Below are 24,077 nucleotides of genomic sequence, written 5' to 3' on the forward strand. Positions count from 1 at the left end.
ACAAGTGGTTTCTTTCCTGGTTGTATTCTGCAAGGTTTAAAACAACAACCATAAGGAACATGAAGGGTATCTAAAGCAGAGAGGCAGAAGTCTGGACTAATATATGTTAATGACCATCTTGCAAATGTCTTTAAAAGTTTTTTTTTTTTTTTGTAACACAATAATAAAAACACAGAGACAGATATTGGGGTTACTATAAAATAGCTTTTTCTGTGAATCTTAATGATACTTAATGATACTTAAACCATAGATTTTAGTTGTTTACACTTCTATCCATTTTTCTGTATTCTAAGACGGACTATGTTTTTCTAAGGCATTTCAGACAACAAGCCTAGTCAAAATAGTCAAAAATATAATATTTGAAGAATTAAATTTTAGCGGAACATTATTAAATAGATGTCCTGGGTTTGTGGAATCTCCATCTATTCTCTGATTTACAGTTTCTCTTAGTCAAGTATTTCATCTATTGTTACCACGTATGGTAAAAATTTAAGTGTGACTTGATTACAGCTTCTGTCTAGACTAGAAGCACTTGCTTTATAAATGCTGGGCCAGTTGTAGCTATTTTAAAAGGAAAAAGATAAAGGAAAACAGCGCACACATGCGCTGCCTCGGATGTGATTTGGTAATCTGTGGCTTGTTTTGCACACTCACTGACTATTTCAGCATCCTTTCCCAGAATGTCTCAATGGCTTCTGTGTCATCAATCACCATATACCTCTCCAGCTGTTCACGCAGGCGTGGGATGCCTCCGATTTCTTCATCCTTTGCTGTGCTTCCCCGAGACCAAGGAGGCAGAAATGTCCTTTCTCACTTCTTAACGTCCTCACATTCTGTGTATGGTTTTCAACCTTTTCTCTTATTTCTAAGTCACATTCATTTCTTCAAGTCCTTTTAAACATTTCACAGTGCATCTGTGGCCATTGTCTTCCTGATCTTCATTCCCAGGGCGGGCCTCCAATCATACCTAGTATACTTTCTCCTGGTATTTATTACATTAACCTTTGTTTTTTAGTGTTCTCTCTCTCTCTCTCTCTCTCTCTCTCTCTCTCTCTCTCTCTCTCTCTCTCTCTCTCTCTCTCTGTGTGTGTGTGTGTGTGTGTGTGTGTGTGTGTGTGTGTGTGTGTGGTGTATCTGTGTCTCTATGTATGTGTATGCCAACTTGCCAACTTAGGTTAGTTATTTACTTTTTTCTACAACAATTACTTGGTAATGCTAAGGGCAGAGAGTATGGGCAAGAAAGACAACAGGTGAACACTGAACTCTTTGGGGGGGACGACGACAAAGCTGTAACTATTGATTACGCTTTGATCTTTTAGGTTTTATCTCTCCATGGAAATCTGAGAAGGCTGGAAACAAAACTGCCCCTGTTTCCTGTTAAACAGGACAGTTCTGATTTGTGATGCCTTCCTGAGATTCTGACACTTGCAGAATAGATGACAGTGGCCATTTGAATTTGGAAGAGAAGGGTCATTTTGTCAGGCTCTATTAGTGCCGAGAGAAGTAATGTCAACTGAAATACAATACCACTATGCCTCGTTTTTATTGAGGCCAATTATCCTGAATGCTGGGTAGGTAAATTTCCCCTCATCTGTCCACTTTAGTTGCCACGTTTTCCTAGGTCCATTTTCAAGTAAAAGTATAACAAGTTGAGAGAAGAGAGCGTTACCTCTCACTGCTCCAACTTTATTAACAATTGACCATCACCGCACTTGAAACTCAGTAAAACCATGAGTAGGTTTAAAACTTTATTTTATTCTGTTTGTTCTAAGTTTGTTATGAGTTTTTCTTGTGTCTGTGTGACCTAAGCACAGGAGATGTTAGATGAATTTGAATGCATCATTTTTTTCAGAAATTATAGTGTCCTTATATTTTCATTTTTCTGATTTTTGACAGTACCAAAGCCTCATGTGCATTTGTGAACAAGCTATGGAACTTTAAACACGAAAGACATTTTTATCTTTCTGAGAAATTGAAGGTGAAGTATCTGTTTATGTCGGTCAGTCATATAATCAACAACTTTTCTTCATCCAATTCTTGAACCTGCTAATAGTGAAGTCGGAATTTATTATGAAACCTGACATACCTTCAAATCATATATGAGCATTGCACAGTCTTTATTTGTTCCAGCAGATACTGGACCCTTAAAGGTATTACATGATAGACACACTTCAGAGGCAGATGGAAAAAAGTTATAAAAGTCAGACTCACACTATGTACCTCTCTCGTGAATTATACTATTTGACTTCTCTGCACTAAAATTTATTGGTAGGAAACTAAATCTGAATTAGTGTTCAAAATTGGGCTACTGGGCAGTGTGTCAAGTGTCAGTTGGCAATTAATCCACATGCGATGATCTAATTTATTATCAGTGCAAACAAATAGTTTGGTTCTTTGCCATATAATTTAATGCTGGACAGTTTGGGGATTTCATTTGTTAATGTGCTAGAACTAACTTGTTTTAGCTTTAGTAGATGTTGACTTCTCTCTTCTCCATACAGGATAGATGTATGGCTTTTTGTGTTGATATTTTATGTTTTTAAGAACTGGTACTAGTCATCAATCTGTCGCTAATATGATTTTCCTCCTTTTTCCTTCTTGTCTCCTCCCCTCACCCCCTTCCTTCTTTTTTCTTCCCTTCCTATTTCCCAGCCAATCTACAATAATTCCTTTCTAATGTTTTTTGTCTTATCTAATTATAAAGGTAGTGTCTTGTTGGAAAGGAAGAAATGATTTGTGTGTGTGTGTGTGGGGGGGGGTTGCCAGATATTTCAAAGATCTTCAATTACAGGAAATGAAACCTGGCCCAGTATAAAATTACCACTGTAAAGAATATGATGTGGATTGTACTTCATTTGCATGTTTCCATTTCAACCTGATTTATTGTGATAACATGTTCTTCCCTGAGTACACAGAGCAAACATTTCCTGTCCAACTTTATCTCCCTGTGCTAATACACTCATTACCATTTTAGATGAAAAAAAATGTGCTGAGCAGAAAGTTACTTTCTGTAAGTAATATCTGTTCGTCAAAGAAATTAAAGTTTAGTTAGATGTCTGCTGCTTTAACACCCTCTAGCTTTCAAGACATGACTATTGCATTCTGTGTTTGAAGTTTCTATAATAAGGGAAGTTTTGTTACCCAAACCTTGTAACTCTTGGGTTGCATTTGCCATTGAGAACAAAATATGGTGGGCCTAATATTAAAATTATATTTAATTCTCATGAATATAATTCAATAATCATAGCTGGTTAATAACTACTATGCTGGGGGAGAAACTCTAGAGCATTGTCTGTGGAGCTATATTTCTGTTGTGTCAACATTATTGGACTAAGCACACACCTCATATTAGGACAGTGTGGGTGGGGTTAGTAGTGCCAGACAAATACATATGTCAATTCTTCAATTGACTTTAAGAAGTCAAGCACTTATATCATCCATTGATCTGTGTTTCTTGCCTGGTATCTGTCTCAGGCTGTAGATCCAAACATTAAAATTCTTCCAATTTTGTGGTTCTATTTTTCCTTTTTCCTCAGTCTTCCTTGATATGGGATGTATTTCTGCGTGCTATGAACATGTTTTATTACCATTGGTTAATAAAGAACCTGATTTGGCCAATGACCAAGCAGAATAGATCCAAGGGGGAAATCCAAGCAGAGAAACAGGCAGAAGAAGGGCAGAGTCAGCCACCAGAGTAGCACAATGTTAGGTAATAAGCCATGGGCCTTGTGGCAATACACAGATTAATAGAAATGGATTAATTTCAGTTGTAAGAGATAGTTAGTAAAAGCCTGAGCTATCGTCCAAATATTTATAATTAATATTAAGCCTCTAAGTGGTTATTCGGGAACTGGCAGGCAGGAGTTAAACATCTGGATACACTTCCTGTTTTGTCAAGGACCTCCCTCTCTTTTCTTATTTGAAATCTTTCCTTCACTGTCATATGCCTTTTGTTTTAGGGATATCTTAGCAGATGTCAAAGGTGACTCTAAGTTTCAAGAAGGTAATGACTCTGCAGGTGTATTCCAGGGAGGTCTTAACCTGTTACCCAGCTCACTGGAGGCATAGGTTGGTTTTATGAAGAATAACAACAAGCAACCTGTCGCCACCTTATACCCTCCTCATAGGACAGCGAAAGCATTGTTATTTTCTGAACTGTGTTCTTTATCTTAAAAGTATAAAAATTATATCTAGTCCCAAAGCCAAAATAAGATAGCATAATAAAGATTGCCCAGTCACAAATATTAGTAGTTAAAGGACAATATGGCAATCATGATTTTACAATGCTTGATCAGTACATGATGTTTGTAGGTGTTACTAATAATTCATAAAACTCAAATGAGGTAAATGACTATGCTGGTCAAGTTTTGTAACCTCTCATTTGCATGTTTTTGGAATTAAAGGCCATGGAATCTTTAGAAATCATGGTCATTTTTAGTTTAAAAGAGAGTTTTAATCTAGGCCAATACAAAATTGATAGAGGTCGTTGGGAAAAATCTCTAAAATGAGTATTTTTACAACCCTCTTTTGGAACCAACCATGAATAAAAATAATAAAATAAAAGGAGCAACTGGTACTCTGCCATCATGTGTATTGCATTTGGAAAGTTTGTTTCTGGGCTCAGGAGATGTCTCTGTAGGGAGGGGTGCACCTGCGTTTGGATTCTCAGAGCCAAATAGTTAGAGGAGATTGCCGGCCAGTGTTATCTGCTGACATCCACAGGCACACAAGGACACATATTCCACCCTACCCTAATAAAAATGTTATATAAACCTTTAAATAAAATGCTCACTCTAACTTCTCTCCCACATTACCAAGGTATGAAAAACAAAAGCGATTTCAGGACCTGGAGAGATGGCTCATGGTTGAGAGTCCTCATTGCTTTTGTAGAGGACCTTAGTTTGGTTCCAAGCAAACATACAGGGCAACTTGTAACTACACTGATGTCCAATTCCAGGCAATAAAATGGCCTCTTCCGGTCCCCAAAGAGGACCGGACCCCCCCAACAGACGTATGTAAATGTGCACAGGTGTAAACACACACATACACACAAATAAAATAACTTTCATGAAATTTGAAAAAAATTCAGATTATTTTTAGCGCTACTTTATAATGAGTTCAAGATGTGGACACCATTGTCACTATTAACCCACAGTACTTGAATATGGAATTGCTTTCCTGTGTTCCTCCTCCACAGTCACCCCTTTTTCAGATGGGTTATCTTTAACACTGGCTGATGACAGTCTTGTGAATGTAACTGTGTGGTAGAATATGCATTCTGTTTTGCTGGCTCCATGGCAATGTGTACGGTTCCTTTCTGTGCATCTGTTAAGGAGTCCCTTAAAACCCTTTGTGTTTAAAGTCGTGGGGTATTGAGTTAGCAATACTGTTTCTCATAGGGCTTCTTTATCATCAATTTTACAACACAGTCCCCTTATGTATAGTGAGAAAACATTATCTAGTTTGAGGAGATCCAGAGTATGCTAAAACAGCAAGCAGACAATTGTGCTTAATAATTCTTGGTATGACTAAATGATTTGTTGCTTTGATTGAAATCTGCCAGATGCTTATAAGAGAAGTTTTAATCCTTTTGGTCTTTATACACTGACAACAGTACTCTTTAAACAGTAGAACTGATGGAGTATGACTCCTTACTTAACCAATAGTGTAATCTTCCTGAAAAGAGAAAAATACCTAAATTATGAAATGAGTGTACAGCCACCCATAGTGTTCCTTACACCTAATGAACATCTTTGATCACTGATCTTAGTCATATAACATTTTGTTAACCTATATTAAGATATCTTCTGTTTGATAATTTCATTGAATTTGTATACTGTTATTTTTACATAGCATAATAACAGCATTTCATATTACTTTATAAGTTTCTATCACAGAATTTTATTGTCTTGACAGTAACACATATAATATCACATTTTATGCCTTATTGTTAGCACTGTGAAGAAAATGCAGCCAAAAATAAATATTTAAATTCTTAAGAATGTGCTATAAATATTTGACATGGTATAAATATTTCTGAAGAATAGAGAAGATGACCCATTGAAAGTCAAGTCTTCTCTCTTAATATACATACTGAACATCTATGTGGGTAGTAATGCTATAGTCCCATCTATTGTGTTTAATAATTTTAACATATGAATCCTAGCAATAAATAGTTATGGAAATCCAAGTATGGATAGCTTTTTTTTGAAAAGCTTAAATAAAAAGGAGCTTTCTGGTAGATATTGGTTTTGATTGCTAAAGTGACATGATATTAACTGTCCTTATAGATGCATTGTTCTCTTTTTTTGTGATGACAAATGCATTCTTAAATTATTTCAGAAAGTGAATGGATGATGAATGTATATATGTTTTATAGCCTATGCCTTCCAGTTGGCCAGCACTTCATTATAATCTTAATTAAAAATTATCTTGATAGTTAATTCTTAGACCAGAAATGAAATGACCTTGTGTACCACCACAATTTAGCTGAAAGCGTGTCTGTAATAGCAGATATTAGTATAACCATGTTCATCTAGGTTGATGTACCACATATTCATTTTTCTGGACTTCAGAGAATCATTTAAATGCCCAGAATAGATCTTAGGAGATATCAGTGGTTTTCCCAACCCATTTGCATAGTGCTAAGGACAACTCGCCAAGGAGTTTGCATGAGCAGTGTTAAGACAATAGATATACAGTGAATAAGAGTTCCCGTGTGTGCTTTCATGATAACCACGTTAGAGAAGAAAAGCAGAGCTGTCACATGTCCCAAATCTTACCATGGTGCATCTTTCTAGGCTGTGACAATCTCCGGAACACCAAACAGGAGGGTAAGTCAACACTGGCATCTTGGATGCCTCCTTCGTGACTTTATCAAAGCACCTTAAACCCTTCCAACTTGCTGCCTTTCTCTGTTTCTTGTGCATCTCATCTGTTTCTGTTAAAAGGGAAGCTTGCGGTTAGCAGTGTGGTTGGGTCTATGGTTGGATGCGGAATTCCATCTTTGCTTTGCCCTTAAACTGAGTGTACAGTCTTGGAACAGTAAAATCAATAAGGTTATCATAGGGCGATTGGGCTGATTGCAATTGAATCAACGTTCCTGAGCAGTGCTCAACTTGGCTACTCCATGATCAAAAGAACAGTTTTAAATGAATACATAACCGTAAGAACCTAGAGACCAATCAGAATGGAGAGCATGGAAAAGGAAATTCAAAGCATGGATACTCGTTCTAATAAGCCAAACTCCTTTTATCTGATTTATTACCCAGAAATGGAAACAAAAAAAATTAACCATTTACTAACTTTTGCTCTAGGAGCGGTTTTTGGATATTAGTAATGACTTTCAACAAGTGTGTATAATTTTGTATACATGAATTGCAAAGTGTACAGATTCCTCTCTTCTCCTCCCTTCTCATCTCTCTCACGCCCTCCTATGTCTTTTCCTCCAACTCATTTCCTCATCCTGATTCTGTCCCTCCTCTGCTCCCCTCTTCAATGCTGGGGATCAAATCCTTATTCTAGGGAAGACTTCCTTGGCTAAACTTGTCCCACTAGCCCCACTTTCTCCCATCCTATTGTGTAATAGAGTTTTCTCCCTTGACAAAATTTAACACGTTACTATTTTTTAGGTTCAATGTTTGCTGTTTTTTTTTTTTTTTTTGGTCAAATGATGGATAATTTCCTCAGTCTTTACACAGCTCATACACACTTCAGTTTTATCTTTCTTCATGTCATTTCTATATTATGAATCAGCTGAATACTGACTTTGAAAAACACTTCCTTTCTGAAAATCCCCCTTGTTCAGACAACAGCACATATCTTATAATGTGCTTTTGTGTATACAAAGTTTTAATCACATTAGATAAAACTCAAAGCCAGGTATTTAAACCATGTCTGCGATCCATATTTATTTTATAACATATGCAAAGCTCATAAATGCCAGCACTCATTGATTTTTCTAATATGTGAAATACATTTGTACAATACTTGCATCAGGGTGACTTCAAAATACAGCCATACCATAATTTCGACAGATGGAAGAGCAATTTCTCAATGCTTTATTTTACTATATTTAGAAATTCATCAGTTATCCAAGATTTGTCCATTAACTATTTAAGTGTGTGTAAACTGACAAAATATATAATAAAATTGATGTAGGAACATTTGGATGAGCATACAATTTTTCATTTTTTTGTAATCCTAGATACTAAGGAAAATATTTGCAATTATATTTATGAGATCATATTGATTATTTCATGAGACTACAAGTAAAATGTTGTACAACTAAATAGTGCCTAGGTTTATACTTACCATTAAAAAATTTAGGTACAGATTTGCAGTGTTTTCAAACCAATATTATTATTAAAGCAGCTGTTTTAATACAAAGATTTACCTTAGTTGCATAAACCTAAATTTATAGTCTTTCCTAAATAATTCTATATTTTAGGTTCTAAAAGAATTGTTATACATTTAAATTTTTGAAGTCAGTTTACTCTCTTAGAAATCTGGGATTTTTAGTATTAATGTAATTATACTACAAATCATATGAAATTGAATTTAAGATGTTATATGGTTTATTAATATACTGTACACATAAAATCATTATGGACTTATAGGAAGAGATGAAATCATTTTTAAATTTGATGAAGAGAGATTCTGAGAACTCTGTTCCATTCTTCAGACATAGTTGTGGTTCGAGAGCAAACACACACACCCCCCAGGTTCAGACCCCCGTATTTTGTTCTGTTTTATTCCATGCATGTTGAATTTGTTCTTGCACAAACCAATCAATACCGGAAGTCAGCAGAGTTTTGTTTCTGTGGTCTCTCGCCCAAGAAACAATAGAGAAGTGAGAGAGATCATCAAAGGTAATCATACTTTCGCCTTGTCTGTCTTCTGTGGACATAACTTATTTGTTCAGTGTACACCAGAACAGAGCCAGGCGGGTAGCTTCCCCTGTGGAACCAAACACAGTAAGATAAGAAGAGAGACAGGGCAACACTGAAGGAGTGTCTGCTTAGGTCCTATTGGCGGGTAAGGGGAAGCATGCACTTGTTATTTATAGTGGGATCTCCATCCACAATTAACAAAAAAGAACATGACATACTTAGACTAACATGAAATACTTACATTAAAATTACATAGCTCATGATTAAACAATCAGGTAGATAGCTCTCTTAAAGTAAAAATGACAGGAACATGGTTTCTTTAGGCTTTCATATTTGAAAAAAAAATAGTCCTGTTTTCTATAGCGATGAAAATTTAAGCTTTGAATTATTTAAGCTTTATAATAAATGTTTTATCTATGTGTACATGTGTGTCTGTTTGAATACACACACACACAAACACACACACACACACACACACACACACACACACACGCACGCACACACACGCACACACACGCACACACGCATGCCCTGGAGCTGGAGTGACAGGCAACTGTGACCAGCCTGACATGGTGCCCCAAAACAAACTCAAGGCATCTAGAATGTTAAAGGGTGTTCTTAACTACTGATCCATCTTTCCACACGCTGGCTTATCATTTGTTTTAGACAAAAAAAAAAAAATGAATTTATAATCTCACAAAATCAGGGACTTTTTTTTTTCAATTGTATGCCAGCACATGCCTGAGGTCATTAAATAGTCTTGTAACACAGTTAAGTAAGTCCCACTCTATGTAAAACAGAACAAAACAAAACAAAAGTAAGCCCCTCCTTTATTTTGTATCATGACCAAGTTTGGGAAATTTGTTACAATGATGCTAATGAATCAACTCCATCATCACTTTAGAACTGTTTTAATTGCAGTTCATTTTACAATACATTTTTATGTTTCATGCTTATATTTTTAATATTACAGTGAATTTTAATGTTTATCCCATATTGGTTCAAGTATGAATTTTAAATTTTGGAATTACTCTTTTTTTTTTTTTTGTAATTTCAGAGATTCCAATATAGACCCAAAACCATGTCCAATCGCCTGCCACAAATACACAAGGAGGTAAAATCCCTTTTCTTTGACCACAGCAATGAGTACAAATAGACCTGATGTCTACACATAACTCTTGGTCCCTTCATGAGTATGGTAGTTACCTTCACCAAGAATCTATGGTTAGTTTCACCCAGAAGGGCTGAAAGATTGAGCTGGGATAACAACCAGGCTTTTGTGCTATTCACCAATATTTGGGTTGTTGTTGTCGTCTTCTTTATTTCTTTGTGTTTTCTAGAACACAGTGTGTGTGTGTGTGTGTGTGTGTGTGTGTGTGTGTGTGTGTGGTGTGTGATTCCTGGAATTTACACCCCAGCATAATTGTCTGGAGACTAATGAAAGGATAATAATCCCCCACCCCATATAATTAACACTGCCAGTCACAATCAGGGCATATATTAATACAGCTCATTTAGAGAATTTCCTCCTCTTCTATTGATGATTTAACAAAACAATCATGATTACATTGACAGTGTGGAGGTATGTATATGAACGAATGCCTTGGGATGAACAAAATAACCACATTTTAAATTGCAACTCAATCTCTTTCTTTCTTTACTTATTTATTTATTTTTCTTAACTAATGATCATTTATTGAAATGGACATCAAGCCACTAAAGAAATTATCTTGAAAGAGATTCTTTTTTTTATTAGATTTTGGGGTATTTCAGTCCCCTTAACTAGAAGATGATTTCTAAAGGCAACATATTTCAAATTTACATTGTGGATTTCAAAGTTAATTAAAAATTTAAGTTCAAAGGATTATTATAATGAGAACTTATGAGAGTGAATCCTCCCTATAATGATGTTAAAAAGTCATATTCATTTGAAGGATGTGTTTTCACTTTGTTTTGCACAATATGTGCCTTTATGACTGAACTTTCATTTATTTCTGTGACACATTTGGTTTTACTGGTTTTTCTACTGTCAAGTTCACTGCCTCTGAAAAATCTATTAGCGTTAAAAACAAGAACATGAAAAATGAACAACAACAAAGTAGCCAGGAAAGGAGAATTCTAAAATATTGCCATAAAAATAATACACCAAAGAAATTTTAATCATTTTTTTCATCATAGGATTTTTTGTTGCTGTTTTTGTTTTTGTTTTTGGAGACAGGGTTTCTCTGTGTAGTTTTGGAACCTATCCTGGCACTCGCTCTGGAGACCAGACTGGCCTCAAACTCACAGAGATCCACCTGCCTCTGCCTCCTGAATGCTGGGATTAAAGGCATTCACCACCAATGCCTGGCCATAGGATTTTTTTAAACATCTACTAAATGCATGTGTTGAACTATTTGCTAATATTTAGGAAAATACACAGGGACATGATACGTAAAAAGATACATGACAGGTCCCCTTAATGATGTCTAGAAGGCCAGTGATATCCATGTTTGATAACTCTTTACATGATCTATCCATGTATAAGGAGTTTTAAAAATGGGTGTCTGTTAAAGCCATGTGAAAACTATTTAACTTGTAGCTTGCAAATATGTACAGGGACAACCTCCCCATTGCTTTGCCAACTTCTAAACTCTTATTGTATTTCTCCAGTTATAATGTATTCTCATTGCCACCCCCCCTGTATATTTGTTCACTTAAATTAGCATTACAAAGATGGATTAAGGTTTTCTGAGGCCATTAGTTTTAAATTTTGGGAGCCTACTTTTGAGAAAAGCAATTCATAACTGTGTACATATGACTAGCCTACAGATGAGTTTTTTTTTTTTAAGTAAGAAGGAAGAAATCAGTATAGATTACAGAACTGCACAACTGAATCAACACAATTTTTATGAAAATAAAGAACATCACACACCATTTTTAATTTTTTCAAGAACCACATTTAAAACCCCTTTCTCTCATCTTCCTATCTTTGTTCTCTTTTTATCTCATCATTGAATAGCAACCTTACACTGCTTTCTACGTGTTACAGATCATCTACAGTATGTTCAGATTTTGGCTTCAGGATGACTCTCTTGTCATGTGACAATAGAGCAAGTCTTTAAGATTGTCACTGTCTTTGTTAATACAGCTATCAGGTTTCTATCCTACATGACTGGTCAGATCTGGATATGGTTTCCACAGGGTTACTATCGTGTCTGTGTATCTCAGCTCTTCTATTTCTTCTGCTTCCAAGAGACTTCTATAAGGGAGAACTTCTGGAATCTACTGTGACAGAATCTAGACTTTTCTTTCCTGATCCTGTTTCTACCCATGAGGTGCTACGTCAAATGGGGTCCAGGAACCCACTGGGAGGTTTTTTTATGCACCAAAATATCGGACTAAACAGTTCTTCTGGATCTTCCTTTACTACAATTTATACTAAGCAAGTATAATTCATTGTAATAAACAGATAGTTAGTTACCAAAGTTCCTACAAGTAGAGCCATGGAACTATTCTCATCAGGCACGAATGAAGGTGCCAGGATCTTCATCCAAGAGCTTCAACCAAACAGCCTATACTCAAAGTGACAATATTTGAAACTAACAAAAGATCATCACGTCTTTGAATTTTTGTTTTGTCCCAACTAGTCTGGAAATCAGAATTAGGTACTACAAACCTTAATTGACTCAGGGTCCTAGTGGGTTTTAACATTGTTTTCTTTCTAGCAGAAAGATCTAATCTTCAGAGTATTATCACATTCCTTTATGTCATTTGTCTGGGCTTTTCTTCTCTGCTCATTGAGACCAGATGCATCTTTTCTCACCTATTTGTATTGTTTTAACAGTGTCTCACTAATTAGCTCTTCAGAACCCCCGATCACATCCCTTAGTGTCTTCACGGTCTCTTGCTCTTTTTTAATAAAGCTTTGTAAAAAAAAAATAAAAATTGCACTAGATAGAATCCTTCTGACTGGTTGTCTTGAGCTGTTTTGTTCAAAGGGGCATAGAAGGAGTGCCTTGTTAAAGCCTTCCAGGAAGGTGTGTTATTACCGAGCATAGGAAAGTGATGAACAGTAAGTATTATCTATCTAAACGGAGATACTTCAAAGATGCAGACGTCAGTGTTGGAGAGATGGCTCAGGCATTACAAACACGGGCTGCCCTTCCAGAGAACCCTTGTCAGATTCCCAGCTCTCACGTGGCAGCTCACAACAGTGTGCAAATACCGGTTCCCTCTCCTAATCCACCTGCCCTAAGCATACACCTGGCTTGCATTCCAGTCTTCAGGCAAAATACCCAAACCAATAAATCAATAAAAAGGAATAAAATCTTCTTAAGAGGAGCCCAAACCACCTGTTCCACTTCAGTTCATAGGAAGGTAAGGAGGTTCTAAAAAAATTTGTTGGGAATATCAAAACAGAACATTAGTGTAGCAATGAAAGTTTAAGGTGATTGTTCCAAATGTGGATAAAACCTTTTTTTTTTGTTTTTGTTTTTGTTTTTGTTTGGTTAGGTTTTGTTGATTTTTCCAAGACAGTGTAACTTTGGAGCCTATCCTGGCACTCGCTCTGGAGACCAGTCTGGTCTCAAATTTACAGAGATCCGCCTGCACCTGCCTCTGCCTCCCGGTGCTGGGATTACAGGCATGCTCCACCAACGCCCGGCTTAAAACCGTATTTTTAAAAGCACAATTCAATTCCAATTCTGTCCTTCATTAACAATGCATTTATCAGGAACATGCGAAATGTTTTTGCTGAGGGTGTTTCCTGAAAGAGAAAGTCAATTGTGATTCTTTTCCTAAATTTCCCTCTTTTTATATAGATTTCTTTTAATTTTCAGACATTCTGTAAGATTCTTTCAGTGGGTAAAAGGATGCTTGGTAGGGATTGAGAATGTGTTTTAGTCTTCTTCTCAAATGAACTTGGACGCATGTTTCAATCTTTTTGTACCTCTAGCCTGCACTATAAAAGAGCATAGGTAGGGAGAGGGCTTAGTTACGAAAGCGCTTACATGGTAAGTGTGAGGATGCCGTTTTAAATCCCCAGAACACAGGTAAATAGATGCACTAGAGGGAGTCTGTAGTTCATTGCTCTATTGCAAGGTGTGACGCTGAGACAGGAGGATGCCAGGGAGCTTGTGAGGCCAGCTAGCCTTGAGGAATGCCCTGGCGCACAAAGTCCCTGTCTAAAATGTACACACATGATCATAAATGCACATTTAGCAAACAGACATGAAATAAAATGGGGCATATTATATATGTATTACCCACTTTTGTATTTTGTGAATCAACTAAAAAAATATCAGAGTGCATACGCAAGGTTATCAATTCCCAAGGGTTGTTAGAAAGACTTTCAGCAACGAGGGGTTGAATGTCTTTCCCCATCTTGCTTTACCTGTTTTGTAAGAATGAGATCTTAAAGGATGGCAAGCACTGAGGAGCAGAACAATCCTCTATTAAGAAAGATCCCAGCACTCCAGAGGAACAGTCAGGCGGGTCTCTGTGAATTGGAGGCCAGGCAGGTCTACAGTTCGAGTTTCAAGGGTTACACAGTGAAAACTTGTCCAAAAAACAATTACAGTTAAAGTTAATCAGGTGATGTTTAAAAGCAGGCACAAGTTAGAAAGTGAATATGTGTGGCATTTGTTCTTTTGCAAGAGAAGTATATATGATTTTTTTCTTGAAGTGAGAGCCTCACCATTGAGGCAAGGTTCCTGATCAAAATTTTACCATCTGTTTTGCTGCCCTCCCCCCTACCCAGAACATTCCACTAATCTCTTTCTTCTGGGTACAGATTTCAGTTTTTAATAGTTCAGTGAAACCAAAGTGATGGTTATAAACTTATCACACTATCTTCACAATTTCCATTTTATGACATATCCCAATTTTTATTCACATCATCTATCTCCAAACCAGTTCTAATTCTGTGGCAACTAGGCTATTTTAATGATTTTCAAAGGTTTCAACTTGGATTTTCATTAAAATATCTTTTTTTTTTTTTTTTTTTTTTTTTTTTTTTTTGGTCTGGTGAGATAGCTACTCCAGAAAAAAATAATAATCAGGTAGAAGAATATATGAAATAGAAAGAAACTAAAAATATCTGTCAATCAACAAAGAATATTTTAGATTTATATGCTCATCTGATCAAAAGAAACCCAAACAGTTTCAATACGTATGCAAACTTTTATTCATTATCTATCGATTACTTAATTATTTATAAAAGGCTTTCATGTGGTTCTGGCTACCCTCATCCTCCCTATGCAGGTGAGGGCAAGCTTTGAATGCATCCATCTCTTGTCTCTACTTTCCAAGTGCTAAGATTTTATATGGGTGCACCTCCTCCTGGCTGGCATAATAAAATATGTGAAAACTCCTTGCATGATAATTTTCATCGAAGTGTGTCTTTCTATAGCTCAGTAAGACATTGTTAATAAAATGATACTCTTTTTCTTCTGTTCACCCCACCCCAAGTATAACCTTGCTAATACCTTGTGAAACGTTTCTATGCCCTTAAAGAGAACAGAAGCATATGCAGGGAATTAGTGGTGCATTCCTGTCTGCTTTCATCAGGTTTAATGAGTCATATGTTCGAAGGATGATATCCAAGATGGTTTTTCCTGCAGAATATCATAGGGTAGAATGAAAAGTTGTTCGAAAAATCAGAGAAACCAGAGTGAAATTATCCAGTGACCTCAACCTAAAATGAGTTTTGCTTTCGCATAGATTTCATTCACAAATCGTAACGGAGACGTATATTTCACCTTTCATATCCATCTGGCTGAAACTAGCCTTCAGTGTTTACTATAAATCAAGGCAGTGTGGGTACTAGCCCATGCATTTCCTTTTAGCATTTTATTAGGTCAGTATGTGTCACTCACAATCACCTATGAGGCAGTTACCCTGAATTTTAGCTTTTTCTGTCCATAGCAATTGCAGAATAGAAATGCCCTGATATGTTCAGTTGACTCTTTCTCACCACACATAGCCTTTGAGAGCTATTTGTTCATCAAAACTAGGGAAGAAAACGAGGCAGCATTCAGCTTCTGATTTTTTACAATCACAACGCTTAGAAATAATATAAAATCGTATCAAATAATGATCTAAATAAGAAATGCAACCTTATCTGTGACTTTACCCTAATTTAGGAAGTCACCTTCAATATGTTGATATATTTTTTATAAATGTTATGTGTCTCATTAATTACATTTAAATTCCCTGGAAAAAAAGGGATCTATGGCTTTTCATTTACTATACTCCATGCCCAAAGTATGTAAGTTTGGGTAACCACACATTCTTTAAAGGTCCCCACATTAAATGGCAAGGGAAATTTAACTCTTTTGACTGTGCTGGCTAATGCGTTCATATTAAATTTCAGAATACATTTAGATAATGACTCCCAAAGAGGAATGTTGTAGTGGAGAAGTTTTAAGTCTCTTTTGCCTGCATTGGACCTGAGTAACATTTAGTGGAGTCAAATAGGAAAGTAAGCGTGTATCTTTATTTTCCAACTTTGACATTTTTCAGCTTACCATACATGGCCCTGGGAACTTGCTGTATTCCCTGGAGTTTCTGGCAAATCTTCCGTGTGGGCTGCCATAAGTTTCTCAAATTTGTATATAATCATCTCTAGAGGTGCCCCTGTAGTTTTAGGTTGTAATAGTTTTTGTCACATAGGAGGAACATAGAAAAACAACCATCTATTCTATTTTTCCTACACCAGAAGTGACAGTGCTGTAGAGATTGTATTAGAGTAGAGCACGGTAGTACTAATGACATCTTGGAACCCTAGTTCCATCTAGTTCATCCTAAGATATATTTGCTGTCATTGAATTATGCATTGTTGTTGGTTTGTTTCTTTTTTCTTCCATTTATTTGGAAGGTACAAGTTTGGAATTGTGTCATAGAGCAGTTCAGTCCAAAATTAGATTAGCTTTTGTTAATAAGACATAGCATATTTGTGGTAAACATGAATTATTTCCGAGAAAATTTGCATGGCAGAGTTAGCTGTCCAGTAATAATTTAAGAGAATTAGGAAAAAAGAGGTTATAACTTAAGAGTAAATAGGAGACCATGAGAATAGAGGAACTGCAACATAAATATTATTTAATAAAAAGGACATTTAAATTATCCTAATTTATTAATAATATCATTATTCTAATTTCTGCATTTTTTGCAAAGATTTTCAAAGCAACTAGGTCAGGCTCTTCCTGTTTTAATGGTTGATTTCCAAACCAAGGTGATATTTTTCAAGTTTATTTGTTTGTGTTTGTATGTGTGTGCTCTCGTACATTTATGTGTGCGCAACAGTGTTTGCCTATGTGTACTGTACATGGGTTCAGGTATTAGCTAAGGCCAGTAGGTGTCAGATTTCCTGGACATGACATTACAAGTACAGGCAAGTAGGAGACAAGGAGACACTCCATGTAAGTCCTGGGACCCAAACTCAGGTCCTCTGGAAGAGCATCAAGCTCTCACAACCATTGAGCTATGTCTCACCCTCAACCCCAATTTTTTTTTGCTCTTGATTTATTTTGATACTATTCAGCAATTTTTTTATTTCCGTGTGTGTGTGTGTGTGTGTGTGTGTGTGTGTGTGTGTGTGTGTGTGTGTGTGTGTGCGTGCATGCATATACAAGTATAATTGTCTTCTATTCCTATCATCTTTATTATTTAAGAAATGGTCTCCTACGGGCCCTGAATCTCTCTGATTCTGCCCTACTGGCTGGCCAGAAACCCAGGCATCCTTGTCTCCACCCCCTCAATGATGAACTGACATACCCTTGCTGTCCTCTAGACTTTTTATGTGGATGATGGAATAAAAGTAAAGTTTTGCGCTTGTGCAGCAAACACGTTACTAACTGAGCCAAATCCCTGGCCACCTTACCTGTTTCTTTTGAGTTCTTTAGGCTGATTTGCCTATCTAGTTTAATTCTTCACAGCAGTTCATTCCTGCCAGTTTCCAGGAGGAGTAGGAGATGAGTGACAGCTGACAGCTAATTAAGATTTCATCTCTAATGGGCAATCACTAAGGATTTACTCGTGCAGTTTTGTGATACTCTTAGCCTTGGGTAACTGTATCAAGACTCAGCCATCCAGGTCAGCAGATGGATGAAAACAGGTCTACCGTGGGAGCACAGACATGAGACTCTATGGGGGGTTGGTGTGTGCTTGATTCATTAAACAAGAACTGCACAAATGAACAAAGAAAAACACTCATATGAAAATATAGACTTGGAAGAATGGGCAGCATGGTTTAGTGGTTTATTCCTCCAAAGTATCTAAGGCAGCAAGCCCGTCTTAGCAAAGAAAGGAAGGCACATTTTGAGAAGAGAAGGGGCTACCTCACATCAGATCTAGAGTCAGACCTCAGAGAATACGGGACTAAAGAAACAATGTTCGAAACCACACTGCAGAACAAATTGCCCTAAAATCAAAGGATCACTATGCTTAAAATTTGTATTTGTGTACTGTATACCATACATACTAATAGGAGACAGGGAGGGGATAAACTTTGTAGGAAAGAATAGCATACTAAAGAAATATAAATATGTACAGAAGGGACAATTACCATACACTGTTCTAATCATTTGGCATATATTAATAGCTTTGCTCGTCAAATGATGCTATGTTTTTGGCTATATAGTATTACTACGCATTTCCAGATAAAGATAGCAATATAGAGTTTAAAAGAAGAACTTAGTCTAAAATAAAGATGTGGCCCAAAATATAAGTGCTTATGGAAGATGATCCATGAAGGAAAAACAGTCATTTTCTGTATGATTTAGGGAAATGGCTACCATTTGGGATTTACTTAGTACTATTAATAACATTTAACATATAAATGTAAGGCAAGAGGATCTGTGTAAATCATCGATGTTTTGCAAAAGTTGAATTCAATTTCTATTTGGTTACTTGTGATTTGAGTACCTGCTTACATTTTGAGTATCCCCAAACATAGGTGAGATACAATAAGGCCAACTGCCTATATGCTTTTAAACACTATTTTGTAGTGAGTTTCTGTAAGACAGCGTGAATGCCAGTGTTTGCATTTGATGGGACTATATATACCACTAGATTGTAGGGACTCCTGGGGAGAGAAATGGTGTCTCAATTTTGTTTGTGAGTGTGAGTCTATGTGTGTATGTGTGTTTCTCATTCCGTTTAACATGTCTTAGAAAAAAAAAATAGTTATATACATCCAGGAGTGAGAGGGCAAAGTTCTATTACCTATTTCAATGGTAAGTCAATTTTATTAGCCATTAAAACATATGTAAGGGAGCTAAGTTTTGACTGAAACCAAGGCTATGATAGATATTATCAAATACATAAAATGGTCCCATATATGGGAATTTTGCTTGAAGAAGAAAAGTAGTACTCTCTGACCAAAATAAAACAAAATGCCACACTGCTTCATTAAACTTTGTTGTTTATAAACTTACCCTTTTAGTGCAGAAACATGAAATAGATAATTTTTAAAAACTTTTGTGTCTATGATAGAGGGCAGATAGAGTTATTTTTGGACATGGGCTTCTGTGAACAATTATTGCTTTTCCCTTCATGATAGGACTTCTTATTTTAGATTATGTAAATCTATACTATTCATAAAGAAAACAGGGCCAAAAAATAGAAATTTATGAACCTCAGATTTTCATTTTGAAGACTACCTCCTGAGGAATGCAGGATTTTTTTTTTTTAACAAAAAAGGCAACTAAAACCTCAAAATCTCTCCTTTTTAGTTTTCTTATTATTTAAAAAAAAAATCCTGAACATAGTGTTTTTAAATTTAGGCTTTAAAAATGTCCTCATGCTGAGGTCTTGTTTGCCAAGTTTTCATTTGGAGAGAATTTTTATAACCGAGGAGAAAAATCTGAAAATAGAATATTTTAAATGGAAATTCTCACACACTCTGGGTGCGAGCCACAAATGTTGCCAGTATTTGAGAATGAAGGTGACTTTTCATTATTTTGGGGGACAGCCATGACTTCGTGTGGTTAGAGGACAGAACTTTGTTACTTTATGCTAGCTGTGTTAAATTGATCAAACACGCTAGGATTTAGCTGCCTGTGATCATGCTTAATAAGAGAGATACAAGATGTGTTTGTGCTCTATCAAATATGTTTTAAAAGTCTGCTCATATCTTTTTTGTTAACTCAGGAATTAGCTGAAGGTCTGGTTTCAAACTGACTCTGGACAGCAGATTTCTTGTAGTTGAAGTGATCATAGCAAGACATCTTTGGAAGCCTAAAACATTACCTCTACAGCCTTTCTCCTGGTACTTTCATCTTGTCAACCCAAAGTTCAGCTATCCTTTGGGGAAACCCAGTAGATGTCAGATGGCTGTAAGGTCCCTGTGGGCCTTTGTCATTTCTCATGTCTGGGTGGGGATTTTGGGTTACTGGAATCAAAAGTCACACTTTCAAAATTGATAACTTTTTGTGACACTGACTGAATGCCAAAGTCAGTGTCTGATTCAAGATCCGAGGAGTAAAGTGGGAAATTAATGATTGAAGTTTGGGAATAATGAATGAGGGAATGAGGTAGACACCCAATGTGGGCAGTTGCCATGTCCATATGAATCAAAACAGACAGGCAAGAAAGAAGAAGAAATACACAAAAGGAAAAACAGAAGGCACTAGCGTTCATAAATTCCGTCTTCTTAGGTTGTCTCCTGAGAAATAGATTTCCAAGAAACAAGGTATTTATTTTAACCCAAATCACATAGAACACTTAAGAAATGTAGAACATTTGTAGGCCTCTGCTGAATTTGATTTTAAACATAACTCAACATTAAAGGAGACAAAGTCCTTGCTTTTCCTGGAACCTCTCTATGCTCTTTCTTCCACTAGAAAGACAGTAAGTCCAGACTTGGCAGGAGGGAGATAGGCCTTTTAAACCCTTGCTATGCACCTTCTCTACTGAATGCACTGTGAAAGCGAGAGCAAACACCGTTGATGAGAGAAAACAAGAAAGGGAATAATACATAAAACAATGGAGTGAAAAACAAGCCACTATTCCATAGGGCAGGTGCATAATTTAGTGATGGACTATTGCTTAACTCTGTCCGGAAAACCCTTTACACTGACTTCCTCCATTGAAGGGGGCTTTCTAATGCCTGTGTCTGGAACTAATTCTGATAACCTTGACATTCAAAGTGGCGATAAAGGATAGATAGCCATTTGAAAATGCTCTACACTGGCAAGAAGAATTATCTAGTATTGATAAGTAAAGTAACATGACATCTGCGTTGAATTTCAAATTGGCTTGTCGAGCTGCATAAGAAGCTAAAAAGACAGGGCTGACTTTCAAGATGTGGAATGTGTTGGGAAAAGCCAAGGTCAGCACTGATGCACCCCTCCACAAAAAAACACTTCATCTTTAATGAAAATCTCTTTCAGTGAGGGAGATTGAAGGTTGAGGAATAGTGTTGTGAGAAGTTTAGCTTCTTTTGAGGAGGGGGTGGCTTAAGAGACAATTACTCGGAGACCTGAATTGCATTATTAGCAACCTTAAAATTTGTAACTTAAGGAGAAACCAAATAGTAGTTTTTGAAGTAATGCTTGAGTTATAGTGGGGTTACCTGAGCTCTGGCATGGGCAATCAGTCAAGCCAGTGTCTGCAACTGCAGTTTTAAGGTCCCCGAAAAGGGTCTTCATTGGCCACTGAAAATGTGTGATAACAAGACAGACCAGGGTAAGCCAATTCAGGCACATGCTTGTAAGATTCTTTATGGACAACCAGGAACTTTTAGTTTCTGCACTCTTCTCTGTAACCATCTCCCATTGGATCAACTTCCTTTCTTTGCCCACCTCCCCCATAAAATTATGGCTCTTTTTACCAGAAGAAATGCAAAATGGATGGTGGTTCTGAAAGATCCAAGGAGGCTCAGGCCCTCAGGATCTCGCCTCAGGACCACAGCAACCCCAATCAGTAAACCCCAATCACTAGGCAGACTCAAAAGCTTGATGTAAACAGCAAGAGGTTTTATTGCAGTTGTTTAACGAGCTACCCCATATTAGCTCGAGCCTTCCACCCATCCACCATGGCGGATGGCTGGGAAAAGACCCCGAGAAATCACGGGACAGAGATCTTATAGGGCAGCGTAAGGGGACTGTCTAGGGGTACGCACAGGCTCAGGATTGGTGTGCCTCCACGCTTGGAGGGTTTGCCCTGTGTTGATTGGTCAACTTGTTGTTATGGCCCATAGGCCCTCCCAGGGCAATTGCTATGCTCTGTGCATCATTGCTGTGCACTTGTCTGTAAAGCACACCCAGAGCCATAAAGCATAGCACCACCAGCTAACTTCTGATTGGTTCCTTGCCATGAGGCAGGCATCTGACCTCCTAGTGACCAAGGCAAGGTCAGGCAAGCACGTGTTAGGCTGTTAGGGCTGCTGAAATGGGCAGCTGGTCCCTTCAGTTCAGTTTGTTTTGTTTTGCTTTTTTTCCCTTTGAGGGAAAAAGGATTGAAGACAAAAAGGAAAAATCTCATGGAACAGGCTAAGAAACTGCTGTTTATACTCAGTTTACTCCTAGAGTGCAAGCAGCCATGGTTTGAGATGGAGGAGGTGGTGCCTGCAAATTATACACGTGCCAGTATCAGTGGGAGCTGTGGATGATTGGAACATGACTCTGCCACAGTGGATAATACCATGATAAAGCAGGAGCAGACAGGCCTGGGTCATCTCAGAAAAAGTGAGCATGCCTCCCAGGTGGAAGGAGAATCCCCAAGCCTCCACCAAGGACTGGCAACTGAATCAGAGATGATGTGGAGAAACCCCATCCATTTGAGCCAGTATTGTTAAGACTCAGCCTGGTTCCTTTCTCAACTTTTATAACTCTATTTTGTAATGGATCAACTGCTTTCAAACTTCCCCAATGAGAATTCTATTTGCATTAGTTTATCAGTTTCTTTATAAAATGCTAAGAAATTTAGTCTTGAAGGAACTCATCTGAGAGTTGCAGGCAGCCGAAAATTAGCAACATTAACAAAAACTGAACTGTGTAACTTAGGCTTAGCCTTTGGCTTCAACTGCTCTGTTTTTCCTGTCCCATGTCATATATATTGCTGGATCCTGCAGTGACCATGCTATTCTTTCCCTCACTTGCCAGCAAGTGCCTCACATTCTCTATCCCCAGTGTCAGTGCTAACACCTAGCAGCTACTCCATAAATGAGAAACAAATAAATAAATGAAATCATAGCCTGCTAGACATAAGCCTTCTCCTGGGACCAAGTCCTGGTCTACTAAGAAACTCTGTGTTTGTATAATGAGGTGGAAAAAAATGTGTGGGTTTAGGCAAAACCATCTACAAGTTTTTATTCATCATTAATTTCTCAGATGTTTTAATGTAGGAGTAAAAAGACTGCAATATTTATTGCTAGTTATTCATACACTACCTTCTTCAAAGAATCATTGGGAGGTATTTTAAGGCTTGAGGGAGACTGATTGATTAGCTAATAGTCTTCTCAAGTTCAGACAAAGGGGATACCCATATCTGCACAAGTAAAAATTCACATTTCAGAATCTTAAGAAATGGTCAATGTCTAGGGTTTCTAGAATACACTGTGTGTGTATTGGTCATACAGATGTCCCCGAGATGGATATCAAGTTTTGGAGAATGTTTTAACCCATGGTAGTAAAAAATTCTAGAAAGCTCTAGATTCAAAAAGTACAGAAGATCTCCAAGGAATCCTTTCTGGCTTCTGTTTTTATGCTGTTCGACAAGATGTAGAAGGAAATTCTCCCAGATTTAATGGCCGTTACCTGATGGAAAACAGACATCCTTTGGATTGTCCTTAAGCATGTTGAATGGCTCTAAATGAAATTAGGAGAATTCACTAAGGCCAAGACGGTTGAGGAAAACAAATGGGCAGAAGGCTGGAGCTTACCACGTTAGGAACACACGTGTTTTCAAAGTTGCCCTCTAGGAAATCCGCATCATGAAGGGTCAAACTAAGTATTGACGGGTGATGTGGAGAATGTTTCTGCCACTTAGGTCTAAACTGAATGGCAGAATTCTTTAAGTTTGGTGGTCTTAACAATTCTGCCATGTTTAATCTGCAAGATTTCTTTTTTTCCACTTAAGAGCAGGTCCATGCTGTGTGTTTTGGTCCTATTTTGTGTAAGATACGTGGTGCTTCCTGTTTTGCCATCAAATTGAGAAGTTATTTGCATATTGTCCTCAGAAAAATCAGGTTTACTTCTCATT

At 37.1% G+C, this 24,077-nt stretch overlaps 1 protein-coding gene across 7 annotated transcripts in view; it reads left to right on the forward strand.

Annotated features, from left to right (window-relative positions):
* The window catches only part of Trps1 (transcriptional repressor GATA binding 1), a 237,861-nt gene that overhangs the window by 121,144 nt on the left and 92,640 nt on the right, over nt 1–24,077 (forward strand). For 6 of the 7 annotated variants that reach the window (XM_027431424.2, XM_027431423.2, XM_027431425.2 and 3 more), the window contains one exon: nt 6,801–6,833. The exons of the other annotated variant lie outside the window; for it this stretch is intronic. In XM_027431424.2, the coding sequence (XP_027287225.1) occupies nt 6,801–6,833 (33 nt within the window). The remainder of the gene's footprint in view (nt 1–6,800; nt 6,834–24,077) is intronic. 7 annotated transcript variants of the gene reach the window in all.

This window comes from Cricetulus griseus, chromosome 10 (genome assembly GCF_003668045.3).
Source record: "Cricetulus griseus strain 17A/GY chromosome 10, alternate assembly CriGri-PICRH-1.0, whole genome shotgun sequence".
Taxonomy (NCBI): domain Eukaryota; kingdom Metazoa; phylum Chordata; class Mammalia; order Rodentia; family Cricetidae; genus Cricetulus; species Cricetulus griseus.